Source organism: Podarcis raffonei, chromosome 3 (genome assembly GCF_027172205.1).
Source record: "Podarcis raffonei isolate rPodRaf1 chromosome 3, rPodRaf1.pri, whole genome shotgun sequence".
NCBI lineage: Eukaryota > Metazoa > Chordata > Lepidosauria > Squamata > Lacertidae > Podarcis > Podarcis raffonei.
In genome coordinates this window covers 105,268,262-105,289,068 of record NC_070604.1, presented here as the reverse complement: position 1 = coordinate 105,289,068, position 20,807 = coordinate 105,268,262, and the positions used below count along the sequence as shown (strand labels likewise).

Genomic DNA, 20,807 nt, shown 5'->3' with positions numbered 1-20,807 from the left:
TGTCAGTCCTAAACATATGGAGGGCACCAGGCTGGTAACAAGGCAGATTTAGATTTTCAGAGAAGGAGGCGTCGCTCAGAACTAAATAAATGAGAAGAGAAAATGGGGAAGGGTTTAAAATGAAACCCCAGCACTGAGACAAGTGCTTGTGGAGGCACAGAGGTAGAAGATATAGGGAGTCTTATGCAGGAAGGTTCATAGCTCAGTGGCAGAACAAGTGCTTTGCATGCAGAAGGTTCTCCAGTTGGGCTTGGTGGCATCTCTGTCTGCTCTATATTAACCTGACTCCATCATTAAAAAACAGCCATTCCAACCTCCAAGCATATAGCTGATATACAGTGGTACCTCTGGTTGCGAACGGGATCCGTTCCGGAGCCCCGTTCACAACATGAGCAGAACGCAACCCGCGTCTGCGCGTGTCACGATTTGCCACTTCTGCAAATGCGCATGATGTCATTTTGAGCGTCTGCGCATGTGCGAGCGGCAAAACCCGGAAGTAACCGTTTCTGGTACTTCTGGGTCGCTGTGGGACGCAACCTGAAAGGATTTAACCTGAAGCAAACGTAACAAGAGGTATGACTGTATACCATCTTACTACAATACAGAAAACTCAGTGAGATTTTTTTAAATGTCCCCTTTAAATGAGCAAGGCCTGCCATGAAGGCCTTGTGAATTACAGGGTCTGCATTTCACAGCCTTTCTGTGGAGCTGCCGGGGGTTTTGTGAGTTCTTTTGCTATTGAAGCATCCGACTGACACTTCTGAGGCAATTTCAATGCTTCCATCAATGAGTTTCTCTGGCTGCAATTCAGCTAATGAGACCTGCCCATTGTAAGCCAGCGTAAGCATGCCTATCACTTGCTGGATCAAGAACCTCAGGCATAAATCAAATCTGCATCCAAATGTGCATCTGAACGCACTCCCAGATGTGAATTACATTTATGCGTACTGCATTGTTTCCAGTGGAATATAAATGCTCATTGAAAGGCACATCCGCATCCACACAGTAATAGTGAAAGGAAGTGTTTATACAGTGCTTATACAGCATGTTCAAACTACTTTACGTGCATTACCATATTCATTTAATCCTTACACAACATAGGGCATGTTTGAATTGTTCAACTTTCAAATTCCGAAAATGAGGGGTGCTAAAAAGTTGTAACATGATTTGGGAATTCAAAATATATTTTGTTTAAATTAATATAATGCAGTTTTGCTTGGTAAGTAAAATGTCTGCAAACTTGTATAGAAATCATTAAAAAATGATTGTCAAGTACTTGCAGTTATATCATCATCATCAGGGCTTTTCTTCTAGAAAAAAGGTGCTGGTACTGCGTATCCTTGAGTACTCCCAGGAAAAAAGCATTACCTGACATTTTCATTAACATTAAAATTCTTTGGTTTTCCAAAAGCAGCCTGTGTACTTTTTCATCAAACATAGACTTACCAAGCTAAATGTTGTCCAGTTGCAATAGCAAAAGCAGGCTTGAATTCCTCACATCCAAAAACATATTTTTTAGACCCCCTCACTGAAGAAATTTGCAAAAAAAAAGTTCACCCCCTAAAATGACATGCCCAATTACAACAACCTTGTAAAGCGGGTGGTTGTTACCACGCTCAGTTTCAGAAGGAAGAGATGAGGCCGAGATGCCATTTGAATAGCAAAGCCCATCAACTTTGGGGTGGTCTGGCCACCTCAAATATTTTATTAGGGGCCCCTGATATGACCTCGGCCCCTAGGAGTTGACTCCTATGCCAGTGTTCCCCAACCTTGGGCCTCCAGCTGTTTTTGCACTACAATTCCCATCATCCTTGGTCTTGCTAGCGAGGGATGATGGGAGTTGTAGTCCAAAAACAGCTGGAGGCCCAAGGTTGGGGAACACTGTCCTATGCCACCAGCCCTGAGGTGCCCCGCCCCTGAGGTACAGAGTATTTACTAACTGTACCCCCTGACGCATTGGGATTTCTGGATCTCTTTGCTGCTCCCAATTAATATTCATTTCTGCTTCTTAAGCATTCTGAGATTCCGAGCACAAGGGCAGGAAAGTAAATTAAATGACAGCTTGATTAACTAGCGAGAGAAAGTGCTCTGTGCTTTTCCAAACGTGCTGTAATTATTAAAATGATGTTTATTCCAAGCAGTTAAAAAGAACCGGGGGGGGAGGGGAGGAGAGAAGATATTTCTAAGTACAGCTTTCTTGAGCACAATAAACAAAGCCCAGCAGCTATACCACCACACCAAAGAATAAACATTAGACAGGGAAAGAACACTGGGCTTTTCGCTTATACGCTGCGTTCTGGCTTCCTCTCTCTTTCTGTAGCTAACTGGCAATTACATTTCTAAATTTATTCCAAAACTAACAGCGTATTTATAGCTTGCTGGAAATGCACAGAATAAGTCGCATTCGCAAAGCTTCCTGAAAAATGAAGTGCCTTGATATTTCCTAGCTGAGAAGTTGTTAATTTTCCATTAAATGGCCGCAACCAGGTACCTAGGTACACCTAGCTATTCACACTGCTGCCAATAGTGGAGAAATTACCCTGCCGGACTTCCACTGACGGTGATCTCATTCTAATTTTATTACTCTGCAATTTGAACGCGCATAATGACTGTAATCATTGTATTTAGGAAAGAAGTCCTCCCAAGGCTCAAGTATTATACTTTGCTGATGGAAGGAGACAGAGCTGTTGATAAATGATGGGAACCATGTAGAATTTACAAGGGCGTGCATGGTGTTTAGCCGTTTCTGCTAACTTGTGCCCTGCATTATTTTACCAGCCGATGGGTATAGTCTCTCACGTTCCGTTGGCATTGGGACCTGCAATTAAATGTCGCAGAGCATGCCAAGTTCCTTACAGGGCTCCAACCAGGCTGGAACAGAAGCCTTATAGTGCTTATAAGACTTTTGGTCTACGGACCTAGGCCTCCCCATTTGTGGCCTCCAAGACTGCTTCTGCTTCCCGCAATGCAGGAATGTTTTTCCCAACATGGGGCTCGAACCTGTTATGTACTGAAGTTCTCACCCTGGGCCAGCAGGGGGATACTGTAGATAGTTATGCAAATAAGGGATCGAAAGTGACGTTCAGTGATTGGATAGTTTTAGAAAGTTGTTACCATAACGTTGTACTGGAGCTCTATATAAGCAGGGTGACTGAACCCTTCAGTTCAGTTCAGTTCTGTTCTGGCCTCTGAATAAACAAGAGCTGTTTGAAGAATCGCTGTGTCGTCTGATATGTTCACCCACAACTTAACAGCTTCGGTCAAGCCACACCCACCTGCCCATATGACATCAGATATTAGGGGTGGGGGGGTGAAGACACAGTTCCCTGCCAAAAGCAGGGTTTGCAGGCATGTTCGGTTGATTGATTGTAAGGGGGCCTGAAACGTTCTGTGCCTCTGCAAAACACTACAGTGGTTGTGTTCAGGATTTGCCAAGGCGATGCAGTGGAAGAGTTTTCACAAGAGTACAGGGAAGAGAGAAGAACACGGGTTTTTTCCCCCTTTCCCACCCTCCTGAAACCTCCCACAATCTGACGCTGTAGCCTATAAATAAGTCTCCTTAAAGGTATTCCCAAGCACATCCCCCCCCCACACACATAAGACTTAGATTCTAAATGGATGGCTACCACTCGGTCTTGAGAGAGGAAGGGAAGCGCTACGTCAGGAGCAAAACTGGTGCATTCAGGAAGGGCAGACACACACGAAATGCACATGTTGCCCATATTCTTTTCATACATCCCTCTTGCCATCTACTGTCCAGGCTGGAGTCAGACACAGGTTAGCACTAAAGCAATAAGTTCCCAGTAGTGATGTATGGAAGTGAGAGCTGGACCATAAAGAAGGCTGATCGCCGAAGAATTGATGCTTTTGAATTATGGTGCTGGAGGAGACTCTTGAGAGTCCCATGGACTGCAAGAAGATCAAACCTATCCATTCTGAAGGAAATCAGCCCTGAGTGCTCACTGGAAGGACAGATCCTGAAGCTGAGGCTCCAATACTTTGGCCACCTCATGAGAAGAGAAGACTCCCTGGAAAAGACCCTGATGTTGGGAAAGATGGAGGGCACAAGGAGAAGGGGATGACAGAGATGGTTGGACAGTGTTCTCGAAGCTACCAGCATGAGTCTGACAAAACTGCGGGAGGCAGTGGAAGACAGGAGTGCCTGGAGTGCTCTGGTCCATGGGGTCACGAAGAGTCGGACACGACTAAACGACTAAACAACAACAACAAGTCACCAAAGCCAGTGAAGCTAACTCTTCATTTAAGTAAACCTAAATGCAGTTCAGGCCTAGTGGCTCAGCAACCCTTGCCAGTAGGTCTTGCCCCAATGACACAGTTGTGAGGACCGGAGGTCCTTCCCTTCCCACCCGTCCCTAAGGCTCCTCCTCTCCATGGTTTTCCCCACTCAAAAGTCTCAAACTGTGTCTGCACACAACCAATCTCTATTCTGCTCTTTTCATTTCTCGGAGACCAGAGGGAAGGGGAGCTGGTTGCAGCAGGAGGGGGGAGACTCCCTGGATTCTCCAGCAGCTTCTTGGCTCCCCATCCCCTCCAGCCTCTGCTTCTGCCTCCGATTGTGGACTTCTCTCTGCCACAGTCTCTTCCTGCTCACTAAACCCTGTTGCCCCTCCAGCTTCTGACATCTCCTCCTCCTAGTCTTCTCCTTCTGACCACTCATGGTCATCCCACCAAAAATCCCCTGGCTCTGAGCCATCTTCCCCTGGGGGGTTCTGCAGCTGGTGCCTCCCACCGCTCCTCTGCATCCAGCTAGTCCGTGACATCTGCACTGAAATTGTACTCCAAACTCTCTTATGTTTAAAAAGCAAAGTGGATGAAGCTAGAAACCAAGGAAAACTGGAGGGTGTGTGTGTGTGTGTGTCATCTGCTATAACATCTGCAAAGTCTATTCCTGCATGCTGCTTTTTGAAGACGCAGCTGCTTGCATCCATTGCACTGAGGCCTGGGACTTGCAACTAGACCTTTTCAATGGCAGCGTCAAGACACTGGAACTCATTGCAGGGGAAGCTGAACCAGCTGCCTCTTTGAGCACCTTCAGAAGGCAACCGAAAACAGTTTTATTTGAGCCTGCTTTTTACAGAGATGCTCATTATTTACTGATATATCGCTGCTGCTGTTTAGTTACTGCATTCTTGCCCTTTCTGGTGTTTTGCCATCTTTTATTCGATGCTGGCCCAATTTTGGGTGGAAAAGGCTTTAAAATTATTCTATAAAAATAACCATGTAAATGCTTTGCGGAACACCACAAAGAAAAGAAACAGCCCCCCCCCAAAAAAAGAAAAGAGTCCACAGCCAGGAACTATAATAGAAAATGATTACAGAATTTTTCGCATGTTAACAGATCAATTCTGTGCATGTTTACCTGGAAGCAATTTCTCCTATGTTCAATGGGGTCCCAGGAAAGCATACACAATATTGGAACCTCAAGAACAAAAACTTTATTCTACTGTACACACGAGCATCCTTAAGTTCCTTAAGACTGCATCCATTAATCGAATTGTCAGTGCAACTACCTGAAGAACTTACTTACTGCAATATTAAAACGTAGCAAGGCGCTGCCCCCTCACAAAGGAGCACAATGCACTTCAACACCATAAAATATTAACAATAATATTTTTTAAAAAATTCTCCCTGGAAGTATTTATTTGACTGTGACAGTCGAGAAAAAGCGAGGCCCGCATGAGGCATTTTATCACCCGCATTGTGATCCTGTAATATTTATTTCAACCCGTTAATTATTCAGTCAAATCAATTAAAAGCAAGACAATTAATCAGCCCCCGAGCTCTTGGCAACCGTCTATTTCCCTTCCCTGCATCCTGCCACTTCTTATTTTACTTGATATTTCCAATGAACATCATCCACCGCTGACTGCAGGGCCACCTGGTGGAGATGCCACTGGCGTAAACGGCAGGCTGAGAATTTATTAAAACCCGAGCAGCTAAACAACCGGCAGATGCTTCTGCTGCCGAAGATTATCAACGTTTTTCCGAGCCGCGGCTCCTCCCAGCCACCCCTGTCGCGGTGACTGGAGGGTACATCTTAACAAGGCTGACATTTTAAACACACACAGAGAGACCCTGCTGTTGTGACATTGGGAGCAAGAGAAAGGGAACCAGCTGCCAGCTGGAGAAAACCAAGCAGATGAGCTCCTAGGTACATTTAGGCAGCAATCCTGAGCCTACCTAAGGGGTGCAATTTCTGTAGCGTGGAGGGGGGCTTATCCCCCTCCCCGTAAACGAAGAAGCATGCATACTGGACTGGCTGCACAGGAGGAAAACAACAACCAAGCCTTCGTATTCTGTTTGGAGGGGAATTGGATAGAGGAGGCAGTTCCCCACTCTGAAGCAGCAGGCAACAGCACTGAGGGGACCCTTGCACCGCTTTTCAGTGCAGAGCTGTAATTTTGCAGCTGTTCAGGCTCACTCCCCCCTCCGCCTCTTGTCTCCTCCTCTCTTTGAGCCGCACTCAAACGCCGCTGCTGTCAATGCGGCACCTAATGCATTATGTAACAAGCACTGCGCCAGCTTGCTTACCCAGTGCAGAGGCCCGATGCAGACCTTGGCGGCCAGGAGCGGGACGGTGGGGTCCTCAGGACGCAGCTTCGCGCATTCTTTGAGCACCGAGACGGCGTGGGCGGACTGGGCAGAAGGAGGAAGAAAGAAGGGGAGAGGCGTTTGGTTAGGCAATGCAGCTCCCAAGTACAAGCAAACGTCACCTCTTCAATAGTTAGTGCTGACTCCGCAGAGTTAAGGCATCTGAAAGAGAAGAATCGGGGTTCCCTGGAAACTGCATCCCGTGGCTGATAACCTGGCCCCCCTCCCCCCCACGGATCGGGGCCACTGATAGGTTGTAGTTACTGAGAAGCAAGGGGAAGGTGCTTTGCTTCTGCTCACACTCCCACCCCACCCCAAGGAGCCTCTTATAATAATAATAATAATAATAATTACTATTTATATCCCGCCCTCCCCAGCCGAAGCCGGGCTCAGAGTGGCTAACAACAGTAAAATGATAAAACATTCTAAAATCATTTCATTATAAAATTAATTCCAATCAAATTAATGGCAACCATTGGGCTACAGGTTCTGTGAGGATTGCCAAAGGAGGGAGTCAGGCTGTGCCCTGGCCAAAGGCCTAGTGGAACAGCTCTGTCTTGCAGGACCTGCGGAAAGATGTCAAGTCCCACAGGGCCCTAGTCTCTTGTTGCAGAGCGTTCCATCAGATCGGAGCCACAGCCGAAAAAGCCCTGGCTCTGGTTGAGGCCAGCCTAACCTTATGTCTCCATTTCACTCGCTCCACACAGCTGAACCCTAACAATGAAATGGGTTCGTTTTGCTTGGAAGGGTCATCTAGTCCAACCCCTGCAATGCAGGAATCACAGCTAAAAGATCGCCGGCATATGGCCACCCAACCTCTGATTTCCTTATGCTCCGCAGGGGTCTTCTGACGGGGCACTTTGGTGATTCCCCCATGCCGCTGAGCTTGGGTTGGCTTTTCACATGGCAGGCGCCGCTGACCCGTGGAACCCCTTGCCAATAGAAGTTTGGCGAAAGACGTCCCTGCCTGTTTCCAGGCATCTTGGAAGCACTGTGTTGTTCACATAGGCCTTTCAGACCTGAGATCTTTTACTGACCGGCTGTCAATGGTGCGCTTGACATTTTTAGTTCTTCCTTACTGTAATGATGTCTCTTTAGTTTGGCTAGTGCCCTGTGATATTTTCACATTAAAGTTTGGTTTAGAAATATTTAAATAAAGAGAGTGTTCTACTTGCCAATGGGCATGGAAACTGCTCCCCAGCAAGCACCCCACTCGCCCCAGAAAACTGTCCTAATATTAAGCAGTCTCTGTCTCACCCCCTGCGATCAGAATCCATTTCCGGTGCATACAGAAAGCTCTTTTCTGTCAAAATTTCAGGTGCTCCTCTCTTGCTCAGCATACTGCAAGGCTGCCAACACTCCTATGCACAATTTAGGTATGATACACAATTTCTGAATTTCCGTACTGCCTGCATTAAACAGAAGGAAGTACTATTCATTGTAGGGGCCACCGGATTGGGGGAGGGGGGCGACAAATGGATTTGGTATAGGAGAAAAGGTAAGTAGAGACCCCTAATTTAGGGGTCCCGTCATGAATGGTGGGAGATACTGGGAAGATAAAAGCAAGTGATTCGTCACACTGGCCACATACCCCACAACATTCCTCAGATGAAAATAGGGACATTTCTCACACAAACACACTCATACAACTGACCCTCCTTGCCCCCCCATTTGTGTTCCTCCCCAGCAGAGCATATCCACCACAACAATGCAACACGACACAACACACATATCCTCCACCATCCTGAAAAAAACCCTTAATCCTGATTTTATTTAATTCTTTGATAGATTTACAAAAAGGAAAACACACACCAATAAATACATTTTAGAAAGAAGCAAGATTAGACACGGACACACAAAGCATTTTTTTTTAAATCAAGGCTCTTTGTGCTCCGCTCTGCTCTCCCTTTCTTTATTTCTGCCCAGGGGGGCCCTGCCCTCTGCCTGCCCCTTGGAGCCAGCATGTCCCAAAGGGCTGACCCTTGGCAGCCGCAGTGTCTCGCCTCCTTGCCAATTCTCCAACAGCCGATGTCCTTTATTTTGCCTGACCTGTCCCATATTTCGCCCAACCAAAGTTGGCGACCCTAGTCACTTTCAACACATTCCTACAAGAGGGTCCTGGCAGGCTAGGGCAAGCCAGCAGTGCAACAAATGTCTCTTTCTCCAGCACTAAAAGAGGAGAGAGGAGGGGAGATGGGCGGAATAAATCCCTTCTCATTTATGCCCGCGAGTCTGTCAGCCCTGACTTTTCCAGCATTGATGAAATGATGGGTTCGTAATTGAAAAGCGGCACAGTTAATCAGCAAGACAATCTTTAATCCCTCGACAGTGAAGTACAGTAAAGAGTACATAGCGGACGTTGCAATAAAAGACTACATGGTGGAAAGGGCCCGTTGCCAAATGGAGCTCAGCAAAGTGTCTAACGCGGCTCTGAAAAACAAGCCCCCTGGAAATTCTGATAACCTTTCCCATCAAATGTTAGAAACGATCGCTTTGCAGACCTCCCAGCATGCCATGGAACAGGACCGTCTTAACCATAGGTGCCAGGGGTGTGGGGCACCCGGGCGCCAGGCTCTCAGGGGCACCAGGCCGAGAGTCTGGGGCCCGAGAGTTGGAGACTGGGGAAGAGCCTGCCCATCGGTTGGAGCGCCGCGGCGGGCTCTTCTGCTGTGGGCTGTGAGTTCGAGGGCAAGCGAGACAGCGAGGCGCTGAGGTGGCCAGCCAGCTGTGCCTTCCTGCGTGCCTGGGATTGGTTTAGGGCCGTGGAGAGGCCTGCCCATAGAATCATAGAGTTGGAAGAGACCACAAGGGCCATCGAGGGCCCAGTGTATGCTGCTTACACCATGAGGCGCCCATGGTGCCTTGGGCTGGTTTGTTGCGCCGGGCTCCTTATGTTTCCTGTTTTCTTTTCCTGTGCAGAGATAAGCGTGGTGTCAGCTCCCTAAAAAAAGGAGTTCCCCAAAGGATCTTTGCACCCTGGCTGTGCTGGTCCCGAGAGTTAACCGTGCGGCGAGGTCCAAGTCCAGTCCGAGGTCGAGGGTGCGGTATGGAGGCTGCCCGTCAAAGCTGAAGCTGGGTCGAAGGCAGGGAGTCGGGTGAGGTCAGGAACTCTGGCAGAAGAGCAGGACAGGGTGCAGGCAGGAACAGGTTACCAACTATGTTGCTCCTGCAACCTGGGACTGGGGCTAGCTGGCTTTTATCTGCCCCGAGGCATAGGGCGGCCCCGGTCCACAGGTGACTCACCTCTCTTGGCCTGGAGGCGAGCACTCCTCCTGCGGGAACTTAGTTCAGGAGAGGCTGGAGGGTTACCAGACCCAGAGGCAACCTCAGCCTTCCCTGACGGGGCTGAGAGTGGAGCACCTTCAGGCAATGGGTCCTCCATCACCTCAGGAGCCAGAGCAGACTCAGCTGATGCCTGCATATGAGGATCCAGCACAGGTGAGGACCCTACAGGCTCAAGCCCCAGCCCCGGCTCAGCTGGTTCTGGAGGCGGGGACTCCTGTGCAGGCTGGGATTCCTCAGGTTCAGCCTCTGAGTCCGAATCCCAGGCCATCACACCGGCGCTGCATATGCTTAAGACGGCCCTGCCATGGGAAAATGTTCACATTGTTCACAAACAAGCAAAACATTTATTATGATGATGGGTTGCGTGTGTGTGTGTCTACGTGCGCGCACACACCAGCAGAGATGGAAGATCCTATATACTGGGGAAGGAATTTGACAACATGCACTCACACAGCCAGGCCTCATTTGCATTATACATTCAAAACAATATTAAACAGCGATGGCTTCCTTCCAAAGAATCCTTGGAACTGTGGTTTGTTAAGGGTGTTGAGAGTTGTTAGGAGACCCCTGCTCTGCTCACAGAGCTGCAATTCTCAGAGTAGTTTAACAGCCAGTCCCTCTTCCAGGGAACCCTTGGGAACTGGGATGGATAGACAGGCAGATGATAAGTGATGATGCTTAAAGATATGTTCAGTTCTCCTGGAGGTTTGCCACTAAATGTCAGAACGTCCCGTCATTTCCCACAGGACGCCAGCAATTTATTACTGGACATTTCCAGCATTAATGAGTTCATAAGGTAAAGGTAAAGGTACCCCTGCCCGTACGGGCCAGTCTTGCCAGACTCTAGGGTTGTGCTCTCATCTCACTCTATAGGCCGGGAGCCAGCGCTGTCCGCAGACACTTCCGGGTCACGTGGCCAGCGTGACAAGCTGCATCTGGCGAGCCAGCGCAGCACACGGAACGCCGTTTACCTTCCCGCTGGTAAGCGGTCCCTATTTATCTACTTGCACCCGGAGGTGCTTTCGAACTGCTAGGTGGGCAGGCGCTGGGACCAAACGACGGGAGTGCACCCCGCCGCGGGGATTCGAACCGCCGACCTTTCGATCGGCAAGTCCTAGGCGCTGAGGCTTTAACCCACAGCGCCACCCGTGTCCTAATGAGTTCATAATACCTGCCAAATAAAACACAAGGTCTATTAAAGATAAATAGTGTTCATTGACTCCCTAACATGCTCACTGTGATGCTATGAGAGATCATCTCGGCTGTGACACCTGGAAGACCTGCTCCCTGCCTTGCAGGCCGTTCCATCTTGCCTGGAAGGGCTGGGCCCTGACTGACTCCAGCTGCAAAATCTGGGGCTGCTGAACAGACTCGGGCTGGGCTATTATTAGGGTGTGTTGAATTTTTCAACTTTCAAAAATGAGGGTGTTAAAAAGTTTATAACATGATTTGGGAATTTTAAAATATATTTCGGTTAAATTAATATAATTAAAAATTATTGCCAAGTACTTGCAGTTATACTATGTTGTTGTTACTGCTGTTCTTGTTGTTATCAAGCGCTACCTGACATCTTCAGAAGGTAAAATTAAAATTCTTTAGTTTCCAAAAGCAGTCTATGTGCTTCGTCATCAAATGAAGACTTACCAAGCTAAATGTCCAATCACGAAAATAATAGTGGACTTGAGTTCCTCACACCCAAAAACATATTTTTAGGACCCCTCCCTGAAGAAATTTAGTTCCACCCCCTAAAAACGACATGACCTACAGTGGGTTATTGTTTAGAGGGAGCTGTTGGGTGGGGGTTGTTGCTGTTATTGATATGATTTGTGTGGAAATGGTTCAGTCTGGCCGTGCATTTTTATTTATTGTCTATCACTATTTTTGTTATGTTTTAATTATGTATTGTTTTCATATATTGTTTTCACCTATCCATTCTGAAGGAAATCAGCCCTGAGTGCTCACTGGAAGGACAGGTCGTGAAGCTGAGGCTCCAATACTTTGGCCACCTCATGAGAAGACCCTGGAAAAGACCCTGATGTTGGGAAAGATTTAGGACACAAGGAGAAGGGGACGACAGAGGACGAGATGGTTGGATAGTGTTCTCGAAGCTACTAGCATGAGTTTGACCAAACTGCGGGAGGCAGAGGAAGACAGGAGTGCCTGGCGTGCTCTGGGTCCATGGGGTCACGAAGAGTCGGACACGACTAAACGACTAAACAACAACAATATATTGTTTTCATGTTGTAAGGCACTTTGAGCATAGTTTGAAGTGCGGAAAGGCGGCATGCAAATAAAATTATGTATGCCTTTATGCATGTGTACACATGCTAGAGTTGAAATTTAGTGTGCCTGTTAAATCCAACTTTCAAAACATCAGAGAAACCAAGCCACATATAGGATAAAATATAGTGGTGCAGCAGTTTGCCTTGAATTGGGGGGAAAACAACAACAGTGCTAGCAAAAGTAGAAATTATGGGGTCTCCCATTATCTGAGGGGCTGCCATGTAGAAGATGGAGCAGACTTGTTCGCCATTGCTCCAGAACACATGACTAGATCCAATAGGAGAAGGGTAGGAGCTGTTGGACAGTGGAACAGACTACCTCATGAGATTGTGGATTCTCCTTTGCTGGCGAGGCTTAAACAGAGGCTAGGCGATCATCTGGGATGATTTAGCTGAGTGCTGAGAATTGAGCATTGAGCACTGTATTAAGATGACCTAGATCCCCTCCAACTTCATGATATATATGATTACAGAGAAATATATAGAGACAGGTAGATCTTGAGTACAAACGACATCCCATAAGAGATGATATGGAACTCCGGGTCTGCATCCTCAGACTGGGGGAGGGAGGAGATATTTAGCAGCAGTCGTGAGCATCTCTATGTGTACCAAATTCCAGTTGTATTTTCCAGCGCATGTACTTGTGCAACACATGCACATGTGCTACTGTGTAGTGTGCACAAGAATGAGAGAATGAATGATCACACATATTAGAGTAATAGTGGATTCCGCAGCGTCTGTGTAGGGTCTAAATAATCAGATAATTAAAATGTTAGTATTCCTCAGTCAGGCTGTGGGTGGAAAGTGCATTGTTTGCAAGATCCACTGCAAGATAGTAATAATTAGACTTATTAGTGATGCGACTTTAAACTGGGGGAGAATGTCAATACAGTGGTACCTCAGTTTACATACGCTTCAAGTTACATACGCTTCAGGTTACAGACTCCGCTAACCCAGAAATAGTGCTTCAGGTTAAGAACTTTGCTTCAGGATGAGAACAGAAATCGTGTTCCGGCGGCCCGGCGGCAGCAGGAGACCCCATTAGCTAAAGTGGTGCTTCAGGTTAAGAACGGACCTCCGGAACGAGTTAAGTACTTAACCCAAGGTACCACTGTACAAGTTCTAGGTCTGCATACAAAACTCCATATTTGGATGTCTCTGATCAATGCATAGGATGGCCGTCCCCCGCAAGTCAAACGTGAAGCAGACTTCGGTTTCTCAGTTCTGGACTGCAACACCTGCTGGTCACCCATTACAGTACAGCCAAGTTCTTCCCTGTACATCCCTGTACATCTCTTTCATGCTTCTGACAAGGGCCTTAAGAACCCCCCTGCTGGATCACCAGATCAAAGGCTTGTCCAGTCCAGCATCCTCTTCCTCTTTCTCAGAGTGACCAATCAGATGTCTCTGGGAAGTCCACAAATAGGACATGAGGGCAGCAGTTTCCTCCTGCTCTTGTTCCCCAGCGAATGATAGTCAGAAGCCTCTTAGTTACTCTGTAAACCATCAAGGTCAGTAATCATTGTTCTTAAGGCTTTGGAGGGCAGGACGAGAACTAATATCTGAAAATTGCAGGGAAGCAAATTTCAGCTAAGCATTAAGAGACATTGCCTAATGATAGAAGCTTTTTCGACAACAAAACAGACTGCCTTTGGAGATGGCTGGCTCTCCTTCGCTGGAGCTGTTTAAGCAGGAGGTGAATATGAGTTCTGCCAGGGATGTATGAGTTGCATTCTGCATTGCAGGTCCTGCACTGAGCAGTAATTCAGATTTGATGGTCCCTTCCATTACTGATTAAAAAACCTGATATTTAAAATGATCTATTAATAATGCATTAGCTTAAAGAGTTAACTGAATTGCTAATGAAGCATATTGAAGTAATATAGAGATGACAAAATGACTGAAAATAAACCAATTTGATTAAGCAGGGATATTGAATTTATGATATGAATGACACAGAATAAATAGAAGTGAAATTATTAATGAATTTAAGAAATTGATGGCTTTCATTGCATGGATTAATGATAACTTAACTCCTATAAATTAATTCCAATGTAAAACACACACACACACGCACACACACACACACACACAATAGATGGAGTCACAGAAGAACCATCCAAGCTTTATCTGGGGAGAAACTGCACCCAGAAAAACAAAAAACCCAGAGCAGAAGGATGAGGTGTGTTCCCTTCCTGACATGTTTGGGGAAATTTTAGCTACCAAACTTAAAGCTGTGGATGAAAAAATGAAAAAAAGAAAAGAAAATGTGGTCAATATCTAGCATGCACAAACATAAAGTTGATTTCAAGTCAGTTTGGCACATACAGTGGTACCTCGGGTTACATACGCTTCAGGTTACAGACTCCACTAACCCAGAAATAGTACCTGGGGTTAAGAACTTTGCTTCAGGATGAGAACAGAAATCGTGCTCTGGCGGTGCGGCGGCAGCGGGAGGCCCCATTAGCTAAAGTGGTGCTTCAGGTTAAGAACAGTTTCAGGTTAAGAACGGACCTTCAGAACGAATTAAGTACGTAACCAGAGGTACCACTGTACAGAGAAATGAGGACAATAATGGGAAGGGATTACCTAATCTGATTCTAAAATATACAATTAAGCAGCTTCCAGAAGAAACTGTATAGAAATTAGTTTGCAGCAACTGGGAACGTACTGATTTCAAAAAGTTCTTCTTTTTTACAAGCATACATACTGAGCAGAAGACAAGCCGTCTTTCAAACAGAGCTAGTCTTTCAAACAGGGCAAGCCTCCCCCAGAGCAAACAATATTCCCTTCGGACTGCTGAAGCCACTTCAAAATGCAGGTTTCTCTGTCTCCCCTGGGCTATCTTCCAAATCCAAATGGAGTGAATACACATGATAAACATGTTGTCATACATGCACCGCTCCTTGCAGTCTCAGATTCTAGTTCTCTTCATCTGGTGCAATTTGGTGCCTAGATTCGGCTGATATTATACACTTGCCGCCCCATGTGGCAGCTGGGAGCTGGTGTTGCAAGGACGGGAGAGACTGCCAGCCAGTCTGTTTCCAATCCTTGTCATTAAAGCAATTGCCTAGGATTAGAGAGATTATATAATCTAGTGTAAACCCACTCCCCAGAGTTTATGACGGAGACCCAATATCCCACATTCGCCGTCCAAGCCGCTGGCTGCAATCCAAGCACAGCGGCGATATAGCTTTAGCCGGCTCGTTCTGGTTTTGATGAATTTTCAGGAATCTTTGGAAATTTCCATGGGCTTAGAGGCACAAATCTCTCTCTATCTCCCTCTCCCCACTACACGCCCTCTTGCCCCTCCTCTCCCGGCAGAGAAATCGACCCACCGAGTGTCCTCTAGCTGGCTGACCTTTGTAAGGAAATCTTGAACCGCTACAATCTTTTTAACTTCCTTTCCTTGCTTGTGCTATTTAAGGAGCCGGCGAAGGCCCCTCCATCTCCCAAGGCTCTCGGCTGCAAGAAAAGACAAATGTACGGCTGCTGCCTTCTTTCTTTTTTAAAGTGCGTTACTTAGCAACCGGGCTAAGCTTTTGAAAGGAAAGCAGCCAGAAGGAGCATCCCAAACCATTCCATCCCTTTGCCGCTGCAGAATTTTATACGCCGGATATATTTATACAGTTGCCCCTAACTTTCTAAAAGGCTTTCTGCCACCCTTGCAAGCTGCCAGGTCAAACTTTGAAACTGGCCTTTGGGAGGGTGGGATTGTGGTCATGGCTGACTTTTGGAGTATTTGCATATTGGACACAATGTCTATTTATATTTCCATCTGAGAAATGTTGGAGGGTATGGAATAGGTAAAGGGACCCCTGACCATGAGGTCCAGTCGTGGCCGACTCTGGGGTTGCAGCGCTCATCTCGCTTTACTGGCCGAGGGAGCCGGCGTACAGCTTCCGGGTCATGTGGCCAGCATGACTAAGCCACTTCTGGTGAACCAGAGCAGCACACAGAAACACCGTTTACCTTCCCGCCAGAGCGGTACCTATTTATCTACTTGAACTTTGACGTGCTTTCGAACTGCTCGGTTGGCAGGAGCTGGGACCGAGCAATGGGAGTTCACCCCATCGCATGGATTTGAACTTCCAACCTTCTGATCGGCAAGTCCTAGGCTTTGTGGTTTAACCCACAGCGCCACCCGCATCCCTTGGGTATGGAATAGGTTTTCCCTACTTTCATCTGAGAAATTTTGGTGGGCATGACATTGCCCTCCTTTTGTCCCAAAGAGCTCACAGAAGCGTGTTTATTCCTTTCTCTGTCCCTCACCTCACCTGCACCTGTGACAGAAGTTTGCTTTTTCCATTACATTTACAAATCGCCCTTTCTCCACATGGAGAATGATAAAACGACAAAAACGGTAGAACGACAAAACAACAAAACGCAGCAGCGTTTGGCCAAGACACGGGGCTAAGCAGGGCTTGACAGGTCCCATCATCCAACCTCAGCCTCATTCACATTGAATGAATTTTATCATTTCAGTCACAGACCAGTTCCAGCCCACATACAATATCAAGGATGTCATAAAACATGACAGGGATACATTTGAATTTGCAATTAGGTATAACAGGGACAATACAGATATAGCAACAGTTTAAAAAATATATAAATTAAAACTTAGTCACTAACATATAACCTAAAATTATCATTTAAGGGCTTAATCATTATGATAGCACAGCTTGTTCCCCAAGTTTTATGGCAATCGCACAGAATTTGGCTACCCTTAACGTGATCTCAGGATCCTTGTCATTGGAGCCAAGCGTGATTCCTGGGGCCTGGAGTCATAAAGGCTGGTGCAGGAATCACCCCACTTCTACAACTTGCCGAAACACTCTCTGACATCGTGACAATTGATGGGTACAAGCCCCGCCCGGAGTATTGTATTTGCCAGTTGGAGTGCTGGAGCCTCATTCACATTTGTAGAATCATAGAGTTGTAGAGTTGGAAGGGACACCAAGGGTCATCTAGTCCAACCCCCCCGCAATGCAGGAATCTTTTGCCCAACATGGAGCTCGAACCCATGACCCCGAAATTAAGAGTCTCATGCTCTACCAACTGAGTTTTCTCGCAGCGTCTTACTTTAAAACAGGGGCACTGATCCTTATCCTCTCCCACGCACGACGTCCATCAGGTTCTTGCTCCGGGCACCAGTACTGCCCCTTTCTCCAAAACAGAAACAGAAACAAGTAGCTGGAGCAACAGACTGAAGTGAGGCAACACACAAGGTGGTCCAGCACCTATCATGACATGGAGTAGTGGCTAGGACAGGAAGGCACGTGTCAGCCAGGAGTTCCAGTGTGGTGTAGTGGTTAAGAGCGCTAGACTCGTAATCTGGTGAACTGAGTTCGATTCCTTGCTCCTCCACATGCCTCTGCTGGGTGACCTTGGGCCAGTCACACTTCTCTGAAGTCTTTCAGCCCCACTCACCTCACGGAGTGTTTGTTGTGGGGGAGAAAGGGAAAAGAGAATGTTAGCCACTTTGAGACTCCTTCGGGTAGTGATAAAGCGGGATATCAAATCCAAACTCCTCCTCCTCCTCCTCCTCCTCCTCCTCCTCTTCTTCTTCCTTGTGCCAGAGACTCCAGAACACCCAGAGGCAGATTCTTCTGAGGGATTATCCCCTCCACAACAGGGACGTCCCATTTCCCAGCACCTGCTTGGCCAGTGCAGGCCACACATAAGGCAGGAGAGGTGCCAAAACAGAGGAATACCCTGTTAAGGTTTCCTCCACAATTCAGGGGACGTTAGCCCGAGAGGGACAGAAAGCCTCATATGCTCTCCAGACCTTCTACAAAAAGTCAATGACATACGTTGCGATCCAAAGGCCTGCAAGCTTGGCTGACCCTGCTTGCTACTTGACCAACGCCCCTCTGGCGTGTTTATTGTGAACGAGGAGGAGGGAGAAGGAGAGGTCTGGTCAGGGTGGCAGAGGACGCCAAGCAGTGGCAGGTGGCAGCTGAGAGGGACCACCAGCGAGAGGGAGGGATGGAAGGAGAGAGGGAGGGTGGAAGGAAAGGAGAGGTCGCTCCTTCTCCCTTTTTTCTACTGTCACTTGTGCCAGGCCAGGCTCTTCCTCAGCTGCACCAACAGCGACACAACTACCATTTTAGGCCAAAACTGGACAAGGGACACTTTTGTTCAAAAACAGGAAGATCCTGTTTTCCTAGGGACAGGTGTCAATCCTAGCCCTTCCCCACTTTATATGCAAACATGGCAGTCTCATGAAAAGCAACACATGTGTCACAGTGAACGTCCCACGGGCTTCTCACCCAAGTTGGGGATATAAACCCAGCGCTGGGCCTAGTGCTCTATATCACGACACCAGACTGGCATGAGAGCCACTTAAAATGTGAAACAGTCACCCAGGTTAACAACCATCTCTGAATATCAATGCGCTTGGCACACCGTTTATTAAACAGCAAGAGAGCACCTTGCCTCTGCACATCGCAGACCTTTTCCTTTTTAAAAGAAAAAAAGGGAAGGAGATGAAATCCCAACGAAAATGGTGATAACGGATTGCAGAGAAGCCTCGCTGTACTTTCCCTGCCCGATGCTCTGCCAAAATTTACAGCGGCACAGCAAACATCAGCTGGGAGCCGTTTGATTCTCTCGCCCACGCAGAGGCTCAGAGTAACCAAGGCATTGGCGAGAGCAGAGCAGCTCTTTGCAAAGCCTCCCCTTCACTCCTTGCCGTGCCCAGAAAATATCTCAAGCGTCAATTAAGGGAGGCAGAACGGCTGTCTCCTTTGCCCGTGGGCCTGCATTCGCACACAGCCAAAGAGAATCAGAATTAGAGCCTCTTACAGAAGATCAGATCTTGTGTTCTCGCTGTCAGTTGCTCCAGAATAACTACACATGGGGAGAGCCCTGGTGGATCAGACCCCAGGTCCATTGCTTCCAGCATCCTGTTCCCCTCACTGGCCAACTAGATGCCATCAGCAGAACAACAGACCATTCCAGCTATTGTTCCCCAGAGGCTGGTAATTCAGAGACACAGTGTCCCTGGCCCTAGAGGAACCATGAAGCCATCGTAACTGGAAGACATTAGTAGCTCATCCTCCTAAAATTTGACTAGTCCCCTTTTGAAGTCATCTAAGATGGTAGTCAGCCTTTTCCTCACTTCATTTAAAGCACACCGCTTTCCCCCAAAGAATCCTGGGAATTGTAGTTTGCTGAGGATGCCGAGAGTTGCCAGGGTGCAACAGATGCTACAATCCCCAGAGCTAGGGATTTAACAATCAACCCCTTTCCCCAAGGAAACTCTGTTTTGAAGCACAGAAGGAGTGATTCACGCCACTAAGCTACGAGTGATCCATGTTTATAGGCAGGCAAAAACAGCATAGCATGTATGCATCCCTATTAATTATACACGTCAACATATCCCCTTCAGACCCTGTTTCCTGTCTCCGAGATCGACTGGCAGTTCTTCCGTTTGCGCTAGAGACCAAAGGCCTGCTTCTGATTGGCACCAGAGACCCTCACGTGGCCTTGGAAGAGAAACATCTTCACACAATTCTTACTCAGGAACCTCTGAGCTTGGTTTAAGTGCCCCCGCCACTTTTCTTCCCCATGTCTGGATCCTATGTGGAAGGCTAAGTATAAGGGAGTTAGGGTTGGAGGAAAGCTAGCCACACTCCATCCTTGTTTCCCAACTACCCTCCTGCCTAAAAACGTGACAGCCCTTATGGAGAGCTAGAATTTGGACAGATCTGATGCAGCTACCCTATCCGGTCTGGCTCTAGTCTGTGATGGGATGGGAAGCTGCTGAGGAGCCCCTGTGTGTGCCACCTTGACTTCTATCACAACAATTAGAAAAGCCAAGAGATTTTTTGTTAAAGGTAAAGGTAAAGGGGACCCCTGACCGTTAGATCCAGTCAGGAACGACTCTGGGGTTGCGGCGCTCATCTCACTTTATTGGCCAAGGGAGCCGGCGTACAGCTTCCAGGTCATGTGGCCAGCATGATTAAGTCGCTTCTGGCAGGCCAGAGCAGCGCACGGAAATGCCGTTTACCTTCCTGCCAGAGTGGTACCTATTTATCTACTTGCACTTTCGAACTGCTAGGTTGGCAGGAGCAGGGACTGAGCAACGGGAGCTCACCCCGTCGCGGGGATTTGAACTGCCAACCTTCTGATCAGCAAGCCCTAGGCTCTGTGGTTTAACCCACAGCGCCACCCGCGTCCCTTATATTTTTTGTTAGTAGTTATCAATTCACTAGCTCACCTGCAAACTATATTCAGCACATTTCATGATACGTGCTGTTCATAGTGGGGGGAAACTGTATACCTAGAACGGGGGGGCAGCCCATTTTCTGTCAAGGGCTACATAATGTGGGGGGCATGGTGCACATGGTGTGCCCCCAAACCTTGTTTTCACTCTTTTTCCGGCATCTCCTCCCTTCCCACCCAACAGGCTGCTGCAGGAAGTGGGACAGACCACTCTTCCCAGAAATCCGAACTTTCAAAATTAGGCTGCAGGTTGCAGTTGATCAAGAAAGTACAGCCTTTGTTCAAGAAAGACAAAATGCCATTATAAAGTATGAATAAAGCCCTATACGGCCTAAGACCCTCGTACCTACGGGACCGCCTCTCCTGGTATGTCCCACAGAGGAACTTACGGTCTTCAAA

General features: G+C 47.5%; 1 protein-coding gene across 1 annotated transcript in view; it reads right to left on the bottom strand.

The window, feature by feature from the left end:
- TTC7A (tetratricopeptide repeat domain 7A) overlaps positions 1 to 20,807 on the bottom strand; it is a 183,632-nt gene that overhangs the window by 111,770 nt on the left and 51,055 nt on the right. The window contains exon 11 of the mRNA XM_053383388.1: positions 6,553 to 6,657. Within this exon, the coding sequence (XP_053239363.1) occupies positions 6,553 to 6,657 (105 nt within the window). The remainder of the gene's footprint in view (positions 1 to 6,552; positions 6,658 to 20,807) is intronic.